This window comes from Artibeus jamaicensis, unplaced genomic scaffold (genome assembly GCF_021234435.1).
Source record: "Artibeus jamaicensis isolate MK-2021 breed Jamaican fruit bat unplaced genomic scaffold, CSHL_Jam_final scaffold_369, whole genome shotgun sequence".
Classification (NCBI taxonomy): domain Eukaryota; kingdom Metazoa; phylum Chordata; class Mammalia; order Chiroptera; family Phyllostomidae; genus Artibeus; species Artibeus jamaicensis.
This window is the reverse complement of record NW_026522042.1, coordinates 7,884,709-7,901,646: the sequence shown is the minus strand read 5'-3', so window position 1 is coordinate 7,901,646 and position 16,938 is coordinate 7,884,709. Positions and strand designations below refer to the sequence as shown.

The 16,938-nt window shown below is 39.8% G+C and overlaps 1 protein-coding gene across 1 annotated transcript in view; it reads right to left on the bottom strand.

The window, feature by feature from the left end:
• Positions 1 to 11,700, bottom strand: part of MROH2B (maestro heat like repeat family member 2B) — a 54,229-nt gene extending 42,529 nt beyond the window's left edge. Inside the window, exons 1-9 of the mRNA XM_037138506.2 lie at positions 11,691 to 11,700; positions 9,230 to 9,294; positions 8,974 to 9,025; positions 8,037 to 8,180; positions 6,177 to 6,238; positions 4,639 to 4,749; positions 3,466 to 3,625; positions 2,749 to 2,847; positions 50 to 204 (exon numbers count right to left, since the gene is read on the bottom strand). Coding sequence (XP_036994401.2) covers positions 50 to 204; positions 2,749 to 2,847; positions 3,466 to 3,625; positions 4,639 to 4,749; positions 6,177 to 6,238; positions 8,037 to 8,180; positions 8,974 to 9,025; positions 9,230 to 9,294; positions 11,691 to 11,700 — 858 coding nt within the window. The remainder of the gene's footprint in view (positions 1 to 49; positions 205 to 2,748; positions 2,848 to 3,465; positions 3,626 to 4,638; positions 4,750 to 6,176; positions 6,239 to 8,036; positions 8,181 to 8,973; positions 9,026 to 9,229; positions 9,295 to 11,690) is intronic.
• Positions 11,701 to 16,938: the final 5,238 nt, after the last annotated feature.

Below are 16,938 nucleotides of genomic sequence, written 5' to 3'. Positions count from 1 at the left end.
AAGAGGAAGTTGCGCCAGCACAAGAGAGCTAGTCCGAGGCTCCACTCACCTGCACGGGTGAGGCCCCGGGGGCCCACTTCTCCATCATGTACCGGAACAGCATGAGGATCTTGTCAGACAGTCGGTTGGCATCCAGGCGGGGGTAGGGGAAATCTCTCCAGTGGTTGATGTACTTGTAAATGGCTTTGCTGAACTTTTCAAGGGCTGCATTTTAAAAGCAATGACAGACTGAGAAAAATATGAAGGCGGGAAGGACCATAAAATAATTTGAAAAGAGAAGTGCTGATGATTAGCGAATATAGTGTAATAGTCTATAACATCTTATGACTATACCAAATAAAGATATAGAGTGTTCAACCACATTGGTAAAATGTAAGTTGAAACTATAACAAGATACTATTTTATAACATCAAATAGGGTAAAATCTAAGACAATGTCCAGTATCGACAAGGCTTAAGTGCAGCTGGTATTTTCATATACTGCTGGTGAAATTATGAATTAATACAAACACTTTGGAAAACTATTTGACATGATTGACCAAAGCTGACCCAGTGACCTCTGTGACCCAGATTCCACTTCCAGGTAAATACTCATTAGCTGTGCATACATACAGGCACTAGAAACTTATACAAGAATATTCATATTGGTTTTTTTATAATAGCCCCAAAGAAAACAGTCCATATCTGCCAAAAGTTAGACTGAAAAACTACATTTACTGTAGACATGTAATAGTTATACAGGAGTGAAAATAGACCACAGCTGCCCAAAGCAACACATACGAATCTGACAAACAGGCAGAACTGATCTATGGTGATAGAAGTCAAGACTGTGAGAGAATGGAGAGGGTGAGGACTGAGAGAAAGATGGAGACTTCTGGGGGATTAGTAATGTCCCACTTCTTGACTTGAGTGATGGTCAAATGGATGTGTTCACTTTGTTACAGCTCATCAGCCTGGAAGACCTTGGGCCAGTAAAAATGTCATTTGGGCCACTAACCCATATGTGTTTGCATCAAATGTATCAAATAATATTATTTTTCCTTCAGCCATCATTTTACCCCCTTTCATGGATGATAATAAAATTCACAATTTCCTATGAAAAGAAAACTTTAAAAAAGGTGACAAGAATCTTAGCTTTAGAGATGCCATTCTCTCCAAACTCTTTCTGAGAATCTCCTGCTATGCTTTATCACAATCTTTTGTGCATGTGTTTGTGTGTGTGTGTGTTTCACACTGGCCTATAAGTAACATGAGAGAAAAGATGATGTCTTATACATGGATGGTATTCAATGCAGCAGATATAGGCAGGGTCTACTTCTTTGCTGATTGATTGAATGAATAGATAGGTGGATAGACAGCTATTGAATTTTATGCCTTTTCTTTCTTTAGTGGCAGCCGGGCAGAAGTTGCTCTAGGGCCAAATGAAACTAGATAACATTATAGCACAATGACAGAGAATTCCCTTATTCATTGCCATAATGATTCCTGATTTTCATTTCTTGTACTTTTTTACTTGCTAATCTTGCAAGTAAAAATGCTATCAGAGGTGCCAACATTTATTTACAGAACACAGTGTTAGCTGTCATTGTAAGCAGGGAGAGCAAACGGTATTGAAAAGTGCGTTAATCTAGTACAGTTGCTCAAGTCCTTGAGTCAGACTGTTATAGTTTAAATCTTGGCTCCACCGCATAGTAGCCATGTGGCCTCAGTCAAGCTGTTTACTCTTTCTGAACCTTAATTTTCTCATCTTCAAAATGGAGGAAAATGTTATCTGTCTAATGGGATTACTGTGAGGGGTTAACGAATCACCCAAGGAAGTGCCCAGGCACATAGACCATTCTTAGTATATGTCAGATGTCAATATTACCTTCCCTGAGGACAGAACAAGAGGAAAAGGGCAAAAAAAGGGAATGGAAAATAGGTAAAGTAGACATTCCTGACAGCATGGGCTTTCAAATAATACAAAAATAATCATATTGGGGATGTTAAGGGTGAAAGCAATCTTAGCACTCAGTTTATTTGATGGTTTTAGAGGTGAAACTGAGATTGAGTGAAGGTTGGGGGTGCTTGATGCCTCAATAGCCAATCAGGGACAAGGGTCTGGGTCTCCAGGCTCATCTAGGAAGCCTCTCACTGTGCTGTGAACGCTCCTTCCTGGGCATTCTGGGGCATGCTGTTCCTGCAGACCCTCGATTACTGTAGATGCATTCCAGTTTGAAGGTGGAGGGGGTTCATGACCATCATTTGTTTACCCATTTTTCTTGATTTTATGATTGCTTATATTTAATTAGATTGTGTACTTATCATGATTACAACATTGCATTATAAAGAGATGTTAAAATTTAGCCAACTGGTAAGAGCAGCTAAGCCCTTGTAATCATTGTAGAGAAATTGTGGCCCATTTAAAGAAGGAAGCCAGTAGAAATGGACACCATACAAGGCAGTGGAAAAGTGTAGACTGGGTGCTTATATAGACCTGGGTTTGAATGCCATCTCCACATCTCATTGGCTGTGTCACCACCTTGGACAAATTGCTTAACTTCCATGATTCTTGTCTGTAGAATGGTCTAATAAGTACTTACTGTGCAGAATTGTTGTGTGGATTGATAACTCTCTGCAGAGGGCCTTCCATATGGTAGGCACTCAGTAAATGGTAGCTATTAGAAAGAACAAGGCTGGAATAAAAGAAAAATGAGATATTTGTTCCATTCATAGTCTGGTCCCAAAGCAGAAAGCACAGGGTACCCACCAACACAGAAAGCTGCTTTCATCCTTTCCTCCTCAGCCAGCCTGAGCATGGTTTGCATGGTGAGCAGGGTCATCATCATGAAGGGGATGCTCTGGGATGCTGCAGTGAGGGGCCAGAGAAGAAAGGCATTATCTTCTCACATGGGGGATTTCTGTGACTCCTCCTCATGCCAACAACAAGCATTTCCAGAGGTGCAGTAGGAAGATGTTCTCTATTCCGTCCGCACCATAATGCCAGGCTACAGTTAAAGAATTAAGGAATCACTGGCTTAATGTAAGGTACTAGCTATATAGCCACCTGTACCTAAGTTTAGTAGCAATTACTTATTTGGATGATTATTTCATTAACGTTCATCTCTTCCATCAGAACTTTCCTATATCCAGAGGGTCTAGCATCTTAAGAAACCCTTGCTTTGTGTAAGTTTTCATGGTTTGCAGAATATACCTTGTAGAAAATGTGCTTCTGCAAACACAAAGCTGGATGTAAGAGAAGGTGAGGTTGGGGGAAAATCCAGCCAAATTCAGAGCAGCATGGACCAGTGGCAGTCAGCAGGTTCATCTTGGCCCATACACAGCTGCCCAAATCCCTGTATCAATATTCTTCAGTTCGGCACAAGGTAGAGACACTCTCCCTTCTGCTGTTTGCTCCCACTGGGGTTTTCAACAATTAGTGAGGGGGTTGTTTCCCAGGAAGTCATGCAAAGCATTCCCTCCATACCGTAGCTGGTCGCCAGCTCAGCCAGGGCGAGCACAATGAACTCATTGGGTAGCTCCAGGATCCTGAAGTTACTTTGTACTTCATACATCACAGAGTTGAAGTCATGTGCAGCAAGAGACACCAGAACCTCACCAGCCAACATTCTGATTTCTCTGGGAACCTGTGGAAGAAAAGGAAGACAACAAGGAGGACAGGAAGAAGAGAGTAAGTCTGCAGAAAGGAATGGAATCCATAATATTTGTAAGTTCCCCTGGGTTTGGGATAGCTGGAGAACAGGCTATTTACAAACCTGGGGCAAAAGCCTCAGGGTAGCTGTACGTAGCTGGGAAATCAGAGCTAATTCAAAAACTAAGTTATAATGGGATTCTTGTAAACTTGGGGTAAATAGATACTTTTTCACTAAGATACCAGACACCATACATATAGGATTTATGTTTTATGTCTGAGTGATATGAAGTACTGTGGTGGAGTTATGGTGATGGGAAGGCCATGGGGAGAGAAAACTGGGGCTAGGAGTCTAGAGCTTTGGGTTTTAGTGCTGCCTTCATCTAATAATGTCTTTGTTATTGGAGATACTTGCAGGGACTTCTGCTCTTGGTAATGGTGAACTAGGTAAATCTGGTCAACCTTACTCCTGAAAAGTTGCCTAGAAAATCTCAAGCTCTGAAATTTTAATCATAGATTGTTAGTTCTCTTGGCAAGTAAGCAAACAAAAAATCCTCTCTGGAAGAAAATATCATTATCCTAGGACTCAAAATAATTTCTGCAAATAATTTTTCAGATACGATGCTTATGTACCTAGATAAGTAGGCACATAAAGAGATAAAATTTATATGGGAGCCAGGAAAACGTGGTTCTAGTCATTTGTTCTGTCAATACATAGATCATTACTTTGAAAAAAAACCTCTAAATATCAACTGCCTCATATAAAAGTAGATTGGATGATATTACCTCTAATGTCTTTCTTAACTTTGCCTCAGTTTCCTCATCAGTGAAAGGGTAAATAACAGGCACTGTTATGGTACCCAAGTTACCATGAAGAACAAATAAAAGTAATTTATGGTCCTGGCAGTGATGAGCAAGAAACCTGTGGATGTCTACCTGGTGCGGTTGGGTCACTCAAACCCCTGTTGCTGGTTGTGCTCCTGATTCTTTGTCAACAATCAAACTTACATTGTTGTCTCTCATGTCCTTAGAAGCATAATAAATCAGCCTTTGGACAATGGTGTCATCCAAGATGTCAGTGTTCTGAATAATGGAAGTCAGATGACTGTAGATGTCTTCCTGTGAACATACCAGGGATGCACAGAAATTTGAGTTGCAAAACTAAAGGAATCAGAGGAAGCCCAGATGAATACCACTGTTAAACTGAGCAAAGTATCTGTACTACGCAATAGATTTTTGCATATCTTAACTGGGGCTTCCTGAACATAATATGCATCTTTAGAAGTCAAAGGCTTTTAGGCAGAGCAAAGTTCATTCTAAAAACTACTTTAATTTGACTACATTTCTATGGCAAAGTCTCACTGAAGGCAAAGGTGGACTACGGGACAATCAAGGTGTCTTGAAATCCCTGTTGTAGGGCACTCAGTGAGAGTGGAGATGCCTATCAACTTAACTGTTGCTCTTACTACCAGGGAGTGGCCATGGTATTTAGGAACAAACATGAATCCCAAACAGGCTGCTAAGCTACCAAACTTGTTCCTAAGGGAGTTTTATAGGCCCTTGTTCCATTCATGCCTTTGTGGGGAGAAAGTTGAGATTTGTTGTTGTTGTTGTTGTTGTTTGGGTAGAACTATAGGCTCTGAGAATTGAATGGCTTGACCAGATGCTGTGCGAGAAGGCTCCTGTAGATAGCTCCATGGTCTTTGGAAGATGAGAGACAGGTGTTCTAAAATCTCCAACAGCATGTTACCTCAAGGTACTGTGCCCATATTTAAAATGGGAAACAACTCTCTTTGAATACAGACCCTCACACGCAGTCAGGGTTGAGAACCACTGGACTGAGAGAGAAAAGCCTAGGAATTGTCCCTCTCAGGGAGGCTACCCTGAATAATTGTCAGGAGCCTTACTTTGGAGGTAGACAGGCTTGTGTTTGGATATAGTCCTGCTGTTCTGAGGCAAAGCATGTAATTTCTCTGTGCCTTACTTTTCGTAGAGGTCGAATGAAGATCATAATACCTACCTTGTAAAGCTGTGAGGAGAGAATGTAAAGTGATGCACTGTTGTTTGCAAAGCTAACAATAAGTGTACATCAAAGGGTAGCTATTGTTATTTTACAAAAGGTTAATGAAGCCAGATAGCCTTCACATCCCAGAGGAAAGAACAGTGAATTGTCAATTAGCATGGTAGATGACTACGGAAGATCTTTTGGGATTTTCGGAGGAATGCTGAAATTATACAGGAGGAGACTGGAATCCACAGGTTGTGAGTCCGACATCCCCTTGTCCACATACTCTTCTAAAAGATTATGGAAAGGGGCATTCTTTGCTAACTTCTGGAACTGGGTACTCTGATTCCTTAAATGCCAAATGAAATTGTTTAGAGATTATAATGACATTCATTGTAAGTGCATTTTCTGAAAAAATTATTTCTACATAAGAAACCAAAGATAAAAGAGGAGTTTGAGGCAAAGAGGATGTATATGAAATGCTGAAATAACCAAACTAGAAAAAGTGAATGGGAAGGGGATTTTTCTCTATTTTCCTTACCTTGCTGATAATATCTTCCTTGTTTAGCATGCCAAGAGTGAGGTTAATATCTCCAAAAGTCTCTGAAATGCATGGAGAAAAACGAATGGAATCTATGCTAAAATTCCCTCCCATTAATTGTAATCAATAGTTGCAGAAAAAGTTTCTCTCTCCTTCCCTCTCTCACCACCCCCCGCTACTTAACTGCCAGCTCTCAGTTGGCAGGAGCTATGTCTTACTCATATTTCTTGTACTTGAGATACTCAAAACTAGCCGATGCTAAGTATTTTTTCCCCAAACCTAAATTAAATGTGAAGGAAAAGATAAAAGATGCCAGATTTCTGTGTATCCCTCTAGTTCTGAGGGCATCGCCTGCCTTACATCCTTTCCAGCAAGGCTCAGCCCTCAGGTTCCGTGAGCTGAAGCACTTCACTTACACCTGACCAGAGCCTGAGACGGCAGCTCGGGGGCGGTTCTCCCTCAGCACACTTTCCACCTCCTCCTTCCACGCCCTCTTTCCTTCTGGGCCCTGCCAGTCCACCTTGTGGCCCCACGCTCATGGAAGCTTGCTCTTTCCTGATAAAAATATTCTAAAGGTTTTTGATGTGCCCTCTCTGGGAATATTTGTACTTGAAGACAGCTTTCTGGAAAACTAAAAGAATGATTGAGTTGAAGAGAATGAATAATTGTAGGCCCCACAGCAAGTTGGCAGAAGACATACTTTTAGAGACAGTGATTCTCCACAAGCCTCCAAGTTCAACAACAGAGCCCTCAGCATGGTCTTTTTTGGCAGAGTAGAAAGGCAACCAAACTTGAAAATTAGGGAAAATATTTCCAAAGAATTCTTCTTAATTAATCAGTATTTGAGGTTAAACAGTGTGTACCCAAAAAAAAAGGGGGTTCAAAGAAGTAACCTCACAGGGTGATCTGATCATAAAATCTTAAATGGGCGGGTCATGGTGGCTAGTCACACCTCCTCTGTGTGTGTGTGTGTGTGTGTGTGTGTGTGTGTGTGTGTGTATTGCTTGTTGGTTAATCCCTTTACACTTTTCACTCAGCCACACAAGCCTGTCACTTCTTAGTCAAAGGGTTGGCTATACCTTAAGCAAGCCTGTTCCTTGTTTCTGTGCATCTAGGTTACCACACCTTTGAAACAAGATGCGACCACCCTCAGGAGAGCACATACTCTTGTTCGCTATCCTGTAACTTAGTCCCACCTTGCTTCCTCCTACTTCTATGTGATCTTCCTTCGGTTCCCTCCTTAATTTCAAATGTATAAGTGAAACTGCAAAACTGTGATTTTTCCAGAACATTTAAGAACTTGTCCCCAGCCTATGTCATCAATTTAGCTCAAATAAGTCATAAAATTTATGTACAGGTTTGGATGTTTCTTACATTAACAAAAACAAATGGTCTTTCTTATGCTGTAGCCACTTTACCATCAGGCAGACTATACATTTTAAAGACGATGTAATCATCTGCCAGGCTCCTAGTCTATTCTTGGTCATTTACAATCAGTGTGATTTTACCATTTTAGAATTGAGAGAGAGTAGAGAGAGACAGTCTTACTTTAGCATAGCTTCTCATAAAACCTTTAAGGTGTGTAGGCCTCCCACAAGGACACACACCATCCCCTACCCAAATATGCGTGTGGCCACACAGACGTAAAACACCAAACTCCTTAGGCGAGTGTGAGGCTTACCTACAGTTTCCTCCTTGCCCTGAGTCATGTCTTTGCTATTTCAGGTGAAGAGATAGCACCTGCGTATCCGAAACAGTAGGCTAGAAATTCGAAGAACCAGGTTGGCGGGCTTCTCATACAAGGTTCACATAAGATTCTCTAACTGAAAGTTCCCTCCTTCCCTTGATGGGCACAATGACCTGGAAGCTCCAGCGATGGGCTGCTGTTGAGGAGGAGGACGCTGTGTTCTACCACTATGACATTTTCTTGCTTCCGAGCTCCTGCCGACCAACAAAATGGCTGCATCTCACCAAATATTGTCCCTTTAGTGGAGACCAGAGGATCTGAGAAGGAAGAAATTAGAGACTGGAACTTAAACCATTTTTGTAGACCAAACGAGCTCCTCTCTCTAAACTTGGGTCCATTGATCACAAATTTGGGAATGATTTTCAGTGGTCACTTTACAGGCTTGGTGGTGGTAAAGCCTTTATGGTGATCTTGTTGATTGTTCTACTTGGTGAAACTCAGTCACACAAACTGGGCATGCTCAGTGCACTGGAATCCCCACCAGGGGCAGTTGGATGGAATGTCCAACTGACGACAGCAAAGCAAAGCTCTACCTCCCTCCCGGCTCTCCCGACCCAACCCCTGTGATGGACTTGGTCACACTTCAGCCTCAGGATTTTTCTCTTGACTTCATTCTATCTTCTGGTTTTCAAATGATTTTTTTATTCAGACTTCTCAGCTATAATGCTTTCAACTTTACTAGTTTGAACTTAAATCTGGTCTCCATACCCCCCAATCCTAAATCTATATGACCACAATTTCCAAGTGTGTCCAGATGGCATGCTAATGTGACAGACTGTTAGAGGGAGTGGGAAGCATGTCCTTGGAGTGCATAGGTCTGGATGAGAAAGGGGCCTGGGTTGTGGGAGTTGGGGGGGGGTGCTGGGGGTGGCTCAGCACCGTGCTCAGGTCCTGCCGCTTCTCTGGCTATCTTCCCTTCATTAGTGAACTTTATTTCACATTCTGAGGTCAAATGCTTCCAACTAAATCTTTGAATTTACTGTTGTTTCCACAGACTGATATTTTGCACTGTACTTACTTAGGGGTTCTCAGCAGGCTGGTGTTTCAGACCATCTTCAGCTTCCAAGTCAGCATCATTACTTTCTGATGTGTCCACAAGTGCCTAGTAACAGGAATCACCTGGTGCCTTATTTAAAAAGTCCCTTTCCAGGTCCAGTTCAGACCTGGTAAATTAGAATGAGTCTCAGAAATCTGAATTTTCAATGAGTGCCCCCGGTGATTCTTAGGTTTGCTAAATTCTGAGAAGCACTGGCCAAGATCCTTGGTTGTCCACCCATTAGTGGACAACTGAAAATCTGGCAGTTACCTCAAGGGCATCCACTGGTTTGGGCTCAACCAGCAGCTGCTCATCTTGACACCACGACTGAGCCACTGGAGAAAGACCGAGAATTGGTGGATCAGAGGGGTATGGAGATGATGAGAGGCAGCCTGAAACTCCTAATGTCTTACAGGAAAAACAAAACAAAACAAAAAAACATTGGCAATTACATGCACTTAGAATCTTAAAGAACAATGTGCAATAATCAAGAGGAAGAAAGCTAGCCATTTAGGTGTTGTTAAAATCAATTTCTTACTCTCTTTGTAAGTGATGGCATAAACTTCTGTGAATGTCTGTACATAAAGAATTCTTTGATTTCACTCTGGCTGGTGTGGCTCAGTAGATTGAGCACCAGCCTGCCAACCAAAGGGTTACCAGTTCAATTCCCAGTCAGGGCACATGTCTGGGTTGTGGGCCAGGTCAGTCCCCAGTGGGGAGCATGTGAGAGCAACCCACATTGATGTTTCTCTCCCTCTCTTTCTTCCTCACTTCCCCTCTGTCTAAAATAAATAAATAAAATATTTTTTTAAAAAAAAGAATGCCTTGATTTCACACAGATTAGGAAAGTTAGATGATTGATTTTTTTTCTATTTATTTGCCAAGGGTTAGTTATTGTTTTCAGTGCAAATATACAGTATTCAGGTATGTTATCATGATCAAATATATATTCAAAACACCTATTTTTCCCCCAGAGCATGATTTGAGAGAAAAAAAACAACATAGAACTCGGGGTTCAGACAGCTGAACTGCATCTAAGTTCTGCTTCGAACTAGTTGTATCCCTCTGGAAAAATCAACTTCTCTAGACTGGCCTTGTGTTCTCAATTGTAAAATCTGAGGATCACATTAGGTTACCTAAGGATTATTATTTCCTGCACAAAGCAACTTAGTTTTTATTTTCCTGGAAATGCCAAAATCATTTGTAATGCTGTTTTTAATTCCTAAACAACAAGCTTATGATTTTTGGGTGTTGGATCTGTTGTGGATAAGAAATGCCCTATACTATTCCCTACATAGACCCAGAACAGAGACTTCCTTCTTCCTTGCACTGATAGAAGCAGCTGGTGATGGAGGGAGAAGAGGTCAGAGATGTGTCTAGGGATTGAATGTAAGACAACCACAGTGGAGGGCACAGTAAGAGTCACAAAAACCCCCAAAAGCCCAGTGCTTATGCCTCATTAATGTTTGTGGAATAATAAACCTCAAGGGATATTAGCCAGGCATTGCTAATATGAAATGTGTAAACAGCAGTTACTTTTTTTGTATATTATTAAATACGTTGCATTTTAAGATTGAGACTGATTTGAAAGTCATCCCTTCAGGAATTCAGAAAGTGCTCAGGAATTTAATCTAGGAATTTCCTTCAAGGACATTTGAAGATGGATTGATATAATAATTTCACTCTCAAATGACAGATAATTCAAGCCCCTGCAGATGAGTAAGTAATTTTCTAGCAATTTGTTTCTCCAATACCTCTCCTATTAGGCATCCCTAGCTTCATTACTAACAAGCGCCAGGAGGAGAACACAGACCAACTTTGTAATTTGGAGGAGTGAGGAAGCCCTTGACCCCCACAGACCTCACCTAATGCCTGGCATCACAGGAACTGGCTGGCTCCTTTCTGGAGCTCATTCGACCTTGGCTGAAGCTTTTAGAAAGACTAGGTTTTAACTCTTAGGGTGTATTAGTGAGAAATGAAACATCATGTTTTTGACTGAAGAATTCAGCTTTAATGGTGGTAGATAATTTAATGCCACTATTCAATGGTTGCTAAGATATCTCAGATTTTTATAATAAATTACTTGGGTCCCTTAACTTCCTAAGTAAGTAAATCCTAAAAAAAAAGTCATTAGTATTATATTTTTAAGGATTAAAAGATAATTTGATTACCTCTGGGCTATTATCTTATATTTAAAAAGCAAGAAAATACTTCACTTTTTTTTCTTAGGGAAATAAACACATCTCTTTTGTCTTTTGATTCCTTTTATAAGATTAAAAATACGTAATTCATTATTTTGGTAGTTTCAATTGCCTCTCTAGATATACCATAAAAATGTGGATATTTTTATGGTATACTTGGAGACTTTTAAAATCCTATAAATATTCAATAAGTTTGAAAAAAACAACTTATTAAGAGAAACTCTTGAAAAACATTTAAGTCAAGAACTAATGGTAAAATATTAGATCAAAGTTCAATTGATAAATTTTTGGTTACCAGAATCATTCAGTTATGAGTAGGGATTTTGCTGGAAAAGAGGCACATCTCAAGACCATAGGTCAAGGACTGAAAAACAAACCATGACTTTCACGGTTTGCCTTAATGTTAGGATAGGTGTTTCTTTTCTTTCTTTCATCATTTTTATTGTTATTCTATTATAGTTGTCCCAATTTTTCCTCCTTTGCCCACCTCTGCTCAGCCCACCCCTTGTTCCCACAGTCAATTTCCTCACTGTTGTCCATGTCCGTGGGTCATTCATACATGTTCTTTGTCTAGTTATTTCCACTTTTTCCCCTAATTATACCCCTCTGCCCTCCCCTCTGGTCACTTCCAGTCTGTCGCATGTTTCCATGCCTGTGGTTCTGTTTTGTTCATTAGTTTACTTTGTTCATTAGGTTACTCTTATAGGTAACATCATATGCTATTTGTCTTTACTGGCTTATTTCACTTAACATAATATCCTCCAATTCCATCCATGCTGTCACAAAAGATAGGAGTTCCTTCTTTCTTTCTGCTACATAGTATTCCATTGTGTAAATGTACCAGTTTTTTTTATCTGCTTATTTACTGATGGACATCCAGGCTGTTTCCAGCACTTTGCTATCATAAATAGCAACTCTATGAACATAAGGGTGCATAAGTTCTTTTGAATTGGTGAGTCAGCATTCTTGGAGTATATTCCCAGCAGTGGAATCACTGGGAAAAAAAAAAAAAAACATTTGCTATAGCAACAAGAAAAATTAAGTACCTGGGAATAAATTTAACCAAGAAGATAAAAGACCTGTATGCAGAAAATATAAAACACTAAAGAAAGAAATTAAAGAAGATACAAATCAATGGAAGCATATACCATGTACATGGACTGGAAGAATCAACATCCTTAAAATGTCCATATTACCCAAAGCAATCTAGAGACTCAGTGCAATTCCTATTTAAATACTAATGGCATATTTCACAAATATAGAACAAATACTTCAAATATGTATATGAACCACCCCCCCCCAAAAAAAATGCTGAAGAGCCTCAGGAATCTTAAGAAAGAAGAACAAAGTAGGAAGGAACACAATACCTGATATCAAACTATACTACAAGGCCACTGTAATGAACACAGTCTGGTACTGGCATAAGAACAGACACATACATCAATGGAACAAAATGGAGAGCCCAGAAATAAACCCAAGTCTCTAGAGTCAATTAATATTTGACAAAGGGGAGATCCAAGAATGGCTAAGGAATAAGAGAAAGCTAAACTAACCTTCTCCCAGGACCAATCTGGAATTACAACTACATTGTAGAGAAATCATCCAGAATAACCAACTGAACAATAACTGGAGAGAAGACTCATAATCACTACAGATACAAGAAACTTCATCATAACATGACTGGTACAGAGCATGAAGGAAACAAGAGGGCTGGCTGGCACTGATGGGTGGCAGCTGAAGTACTTGAGGAATATTTCAGTGACTGAGGGACCTCTGAGAAGTGTGGGGTGTGAACCCCCAGCTGGGCTCCCCAGCCTACAGCCCCAGAGCTGGAAAAGAACCCAGATAACATCCAGCTGCAGAGTTTCAATCTTCTAGGGAGAGACAGCTGGAGTCACAGAGAGCCTCTTAAAGAGCCAATGCACAAAATTTCAATTGCAACCACATTCCTGGGTGTGGGACAAAGGGGGACAGGGTAGACTACAGATGCTTTAGGAGAGACAGGAGATGGTGGCTTTGGGGAGAGAACTGAGGCAGCTGCCCCCAGGATCCCTGTGCTGAGTTATTCCCCATGCTGCAGAAGCCATTATTCTCAGGCAGATTACTCCCCTGAATGGCATTAGCCTGAGGGGAAGCAATAGCCCCACCCATAAGAATTACTCTGCCCCATCCTGTGTTGCCTAACCTGACTGCTGATTACAGATTGACTAGATTAACAACTAAAGGAGACAGCCATATTTAGTGGACCCCTGATTGTCTTGAACAGGCTGCCTAAGGACAGAATGGGGCACCATCTGGCATCACCAGAGGTAGATCAAGAAAGAGAAAAAAGTGCCCCTGCATAACGGCATACAATATCTGTTGAGTGGAGTGACCCTTAGTCAGCCATCTGGAAGGAAGGACCCATCAAAGAATGACCCAACAACAATCACAACCCAATTATAACCTGAGAGCCAAAATAAATGGCATAAAGGGCATCCCAAGAGCATCAAGTTCAGGAGATCAAGGAGACTGCACCACTGAATCCCACAGGTCTCCTACCACAGAAGGTCACACCACAAACACAAGGGGTCAAAGCAGATCAATCTAAGAAGCAGAAAGAAGCAAGAAGAGTCACCCAAAATGGGGAGACAAAGAAACAACCCCCAGCTGAAAGGAAAGGAGGAATGCCCAGAAAGAGTGTTAAATGAATTAGGGGCAAGTAAACTTTCAGACACTGGGTTCAAAATGATGGTTATAAAGAAGGAAAAAAAACTATCCCAGCATACTAAGTCTCTGGAATGGACAGTTTCACAGGTGAACTTTACCAAACATTTAGGGAAGAGCCAACTCCTATCCTCAAACTATTCCAAAAAAATCAAGATGAGGGAAGGCTCCCAAACTCTTTTCATGAGGCCAGTATTATCCTAATTTCAAAACCAGATAAAGATACAACAAAGAAAACAACAGGCCAATATCACTGGTGAACATAGATGCTAAAATCATCCACAAAATATTGACAAACCAGATCCAGCAATACATTACAAAGATCATACATTATGATCAAGTGGGATTCATCCCAGCGATGCAAGAATGGTATAATATTTGCAAATCAATAAATGTAATACACCACATAAACAAAATGAAAGACAAAAATCACATGATCATGTCAATAGATGCTAAAAAAGCAGTTGATAAAGTATAGCTCCCATTTATGATAAAAGCCCTCAGGTAAATGGGAATAGAGAGAGCATACCTCAACACAATAAAGGCCATATGTGAGAAACCTCCAACCAACATCATACTCAATGGGCAAAAACTAAAAGCTTTCTTACTAAGATCAGAAACAACACAAGGTTGTCCACTTTCACCACTTCCCCTCAACATAATATTGGAAGTCCTAGCCATAGTGATCAGACAAGAAAAAGAAATAAAAGGCATCCAAATTGGAAAGGAGGAAGTAAAACTGTCATTATCTGCCAACAACATGACAGTATACACAGAAAATCCTATAGGCTCCACTAAAAAAAACAAAACAAAACAAAAACTATTCAACCTAATAAGTAAATTTAGCAAAATAGCAGGATACAAAGTCAATATTCATAAATTGAAAGTATTGGTACACCAATAATAAAATATCAAAAACAAAAACTTGGAAAAATTTCCAATACTATAGCAACAAGAAAAATAAAGTACCTAGGAATAAACTTAATGAAGGAGGTTAAAGACATGTCTTGGAAAATTTTTTTCCAAGGAAGATACATTTTTGTATCTTCTTAAAGAAGATACAAAAAATGGAAGCATATACCATGTTCATGGATTGGAAGAATCAACATCATTAAAATGTTCATACTACCTGAAGCAGTCTATGTATTCAACACAATCCCTATTAAAATGCCAGTGATGTATTTCACAGATTTAGAACAAACATATGGAACCAAAAATGACCCTGAATAGCCTCAGCAATCTTGAGAAAGAAGAACAAAGTAGGAAGGAACACAATACCTGATATCAAACTATACTACAAGGCCACTGTAATGAACACAGTCTGGTACTGGCATAAGGACAGACACATACATCAATGAATAGAATAAAGAGCCCAGAAATAAACACAAGTCTCTATGGTCAATTAATATTTGACAAAAGGGGCAGAAGCATAGAATGAAATAAAAATAGCTTCTTCAATAAATGGTATTGGGAGATCTAGATAGGTATATGCCAAAAAATAAAACTAGACCAGCTTCTCACACCATACACCAGAAAATACTCAAAATTTATAAAAGTGTGACTTGTCTTGCTTCATTCTGCTTCTTAGATTGATCTGCTTTGACTCCCTGTCTTTGTGATATGACCTTCTGTGGTAAGAGGCCTGTGAGATTCAGTGGTGCAGTCTCCTTGATCTCCTGAACTTGATGTTTTTGGGATGCCTTTTATGCCATTTATGTTGGCTCTCTGGTTGTAACTGGGATTTGATTGTCACTGGGTCATTCTTTGGTAGGTCCTTCCCTACAACTGGCAGACCATTAGTCTCTCCACCTACCAGGTCTTGTACACTGTTGTGCTGCCAGAAGAAAACCATACAGCTCAGGAAACAAACCCGCACCCTCAAAAATAACCCCCATCCACAATCACACTATCAACAGCAAATGAGCCAGTATTAATAAAGGCATAAAGAGATTAAGAGTCTTATAAGAAAGAAAAAACAAATACAAGATGACTAAATGAAAGAAAAATGATTTTGAGAGGGTAAAGGGAGGGACAATAATAAGAGTAGGGGAATAGGGACAAGGTGAAGAGGGAAAAAAAGTAAAATTTACATTGTAAGTAATAAAGGGAGGGAGGGAGGCAGAATAGAGTAACAGAAGAGAAGTGTATAGTATTAGGTTTACACAGAAATTTAAAATATATATATAGTCAGAAAAAGTAAAAAGTAAAGTAAAATTAAAAAATTTTAAATAAAATTAAAATAAAATAGAAACCAAATTAGAGAAAAAGATCCACCAAAGTACTATCAACAACCAATGATCAAAAATTAATATTGATGGGATGGCAATAAGGGGGGAAAGAAAGAAAAGCTTAAGAGATGTCTAGAGGAAAGAGAAGTGATTTGGGGATGATAGAGGGAGAAGAAATACTAAGAGTAAGGAATGAAAACTAGGCTAAGACAGGGAAAAATGAAAATCTGAGATGAAAAAAAGAAAGGGCAGGAAGAAGGCAAAATGGAGTAGGGGAGGGAAACAGTAGAATTTGAGATTTGAAATACCAAAATAATGAAGATTTAGAAATAAAGTTAAAAAATGCAACAACAACCTATTATTCACAACCAACAAGCAAAGATTGGTAAAGGTGGAGAGAGAATAGGGTGTCTGAAGAGTAGGTAAAAGAATGTGATTTGACTAATGACAGGAAAAATGGCTTTGAGAGGCTGGACTTGGGAGAAATAGTAAGGGAAGGAAAACAAGATGTAGCAAGAAAGAAAATAAAATTTAAATTGAAAATAAGAAGAGAAAAGAAGGCAAAATGGGGCAAGAGAAGGGAGGAGCAAAATATGAGATTTGAAATAAACTGTAATGTAAAATCTAGTGACTTATTATGCACAAATTTGAAGAACAAGAAATCAGTGTTAGAAAGGTCTGCAGGAGAGAAACTATTTCAAATCCTGAAGAAGACAGGATGGAGTTTGTCTTGGTAGCATCTAGTATTTACAACTTTTTTCTCTTTCCGGATTCACCCCTGTTGATGTCAGACGGTGTCCCAGTCTGGCCTTAGGCAGCCTGTTGGAGATGAAGGGGTCCAAAA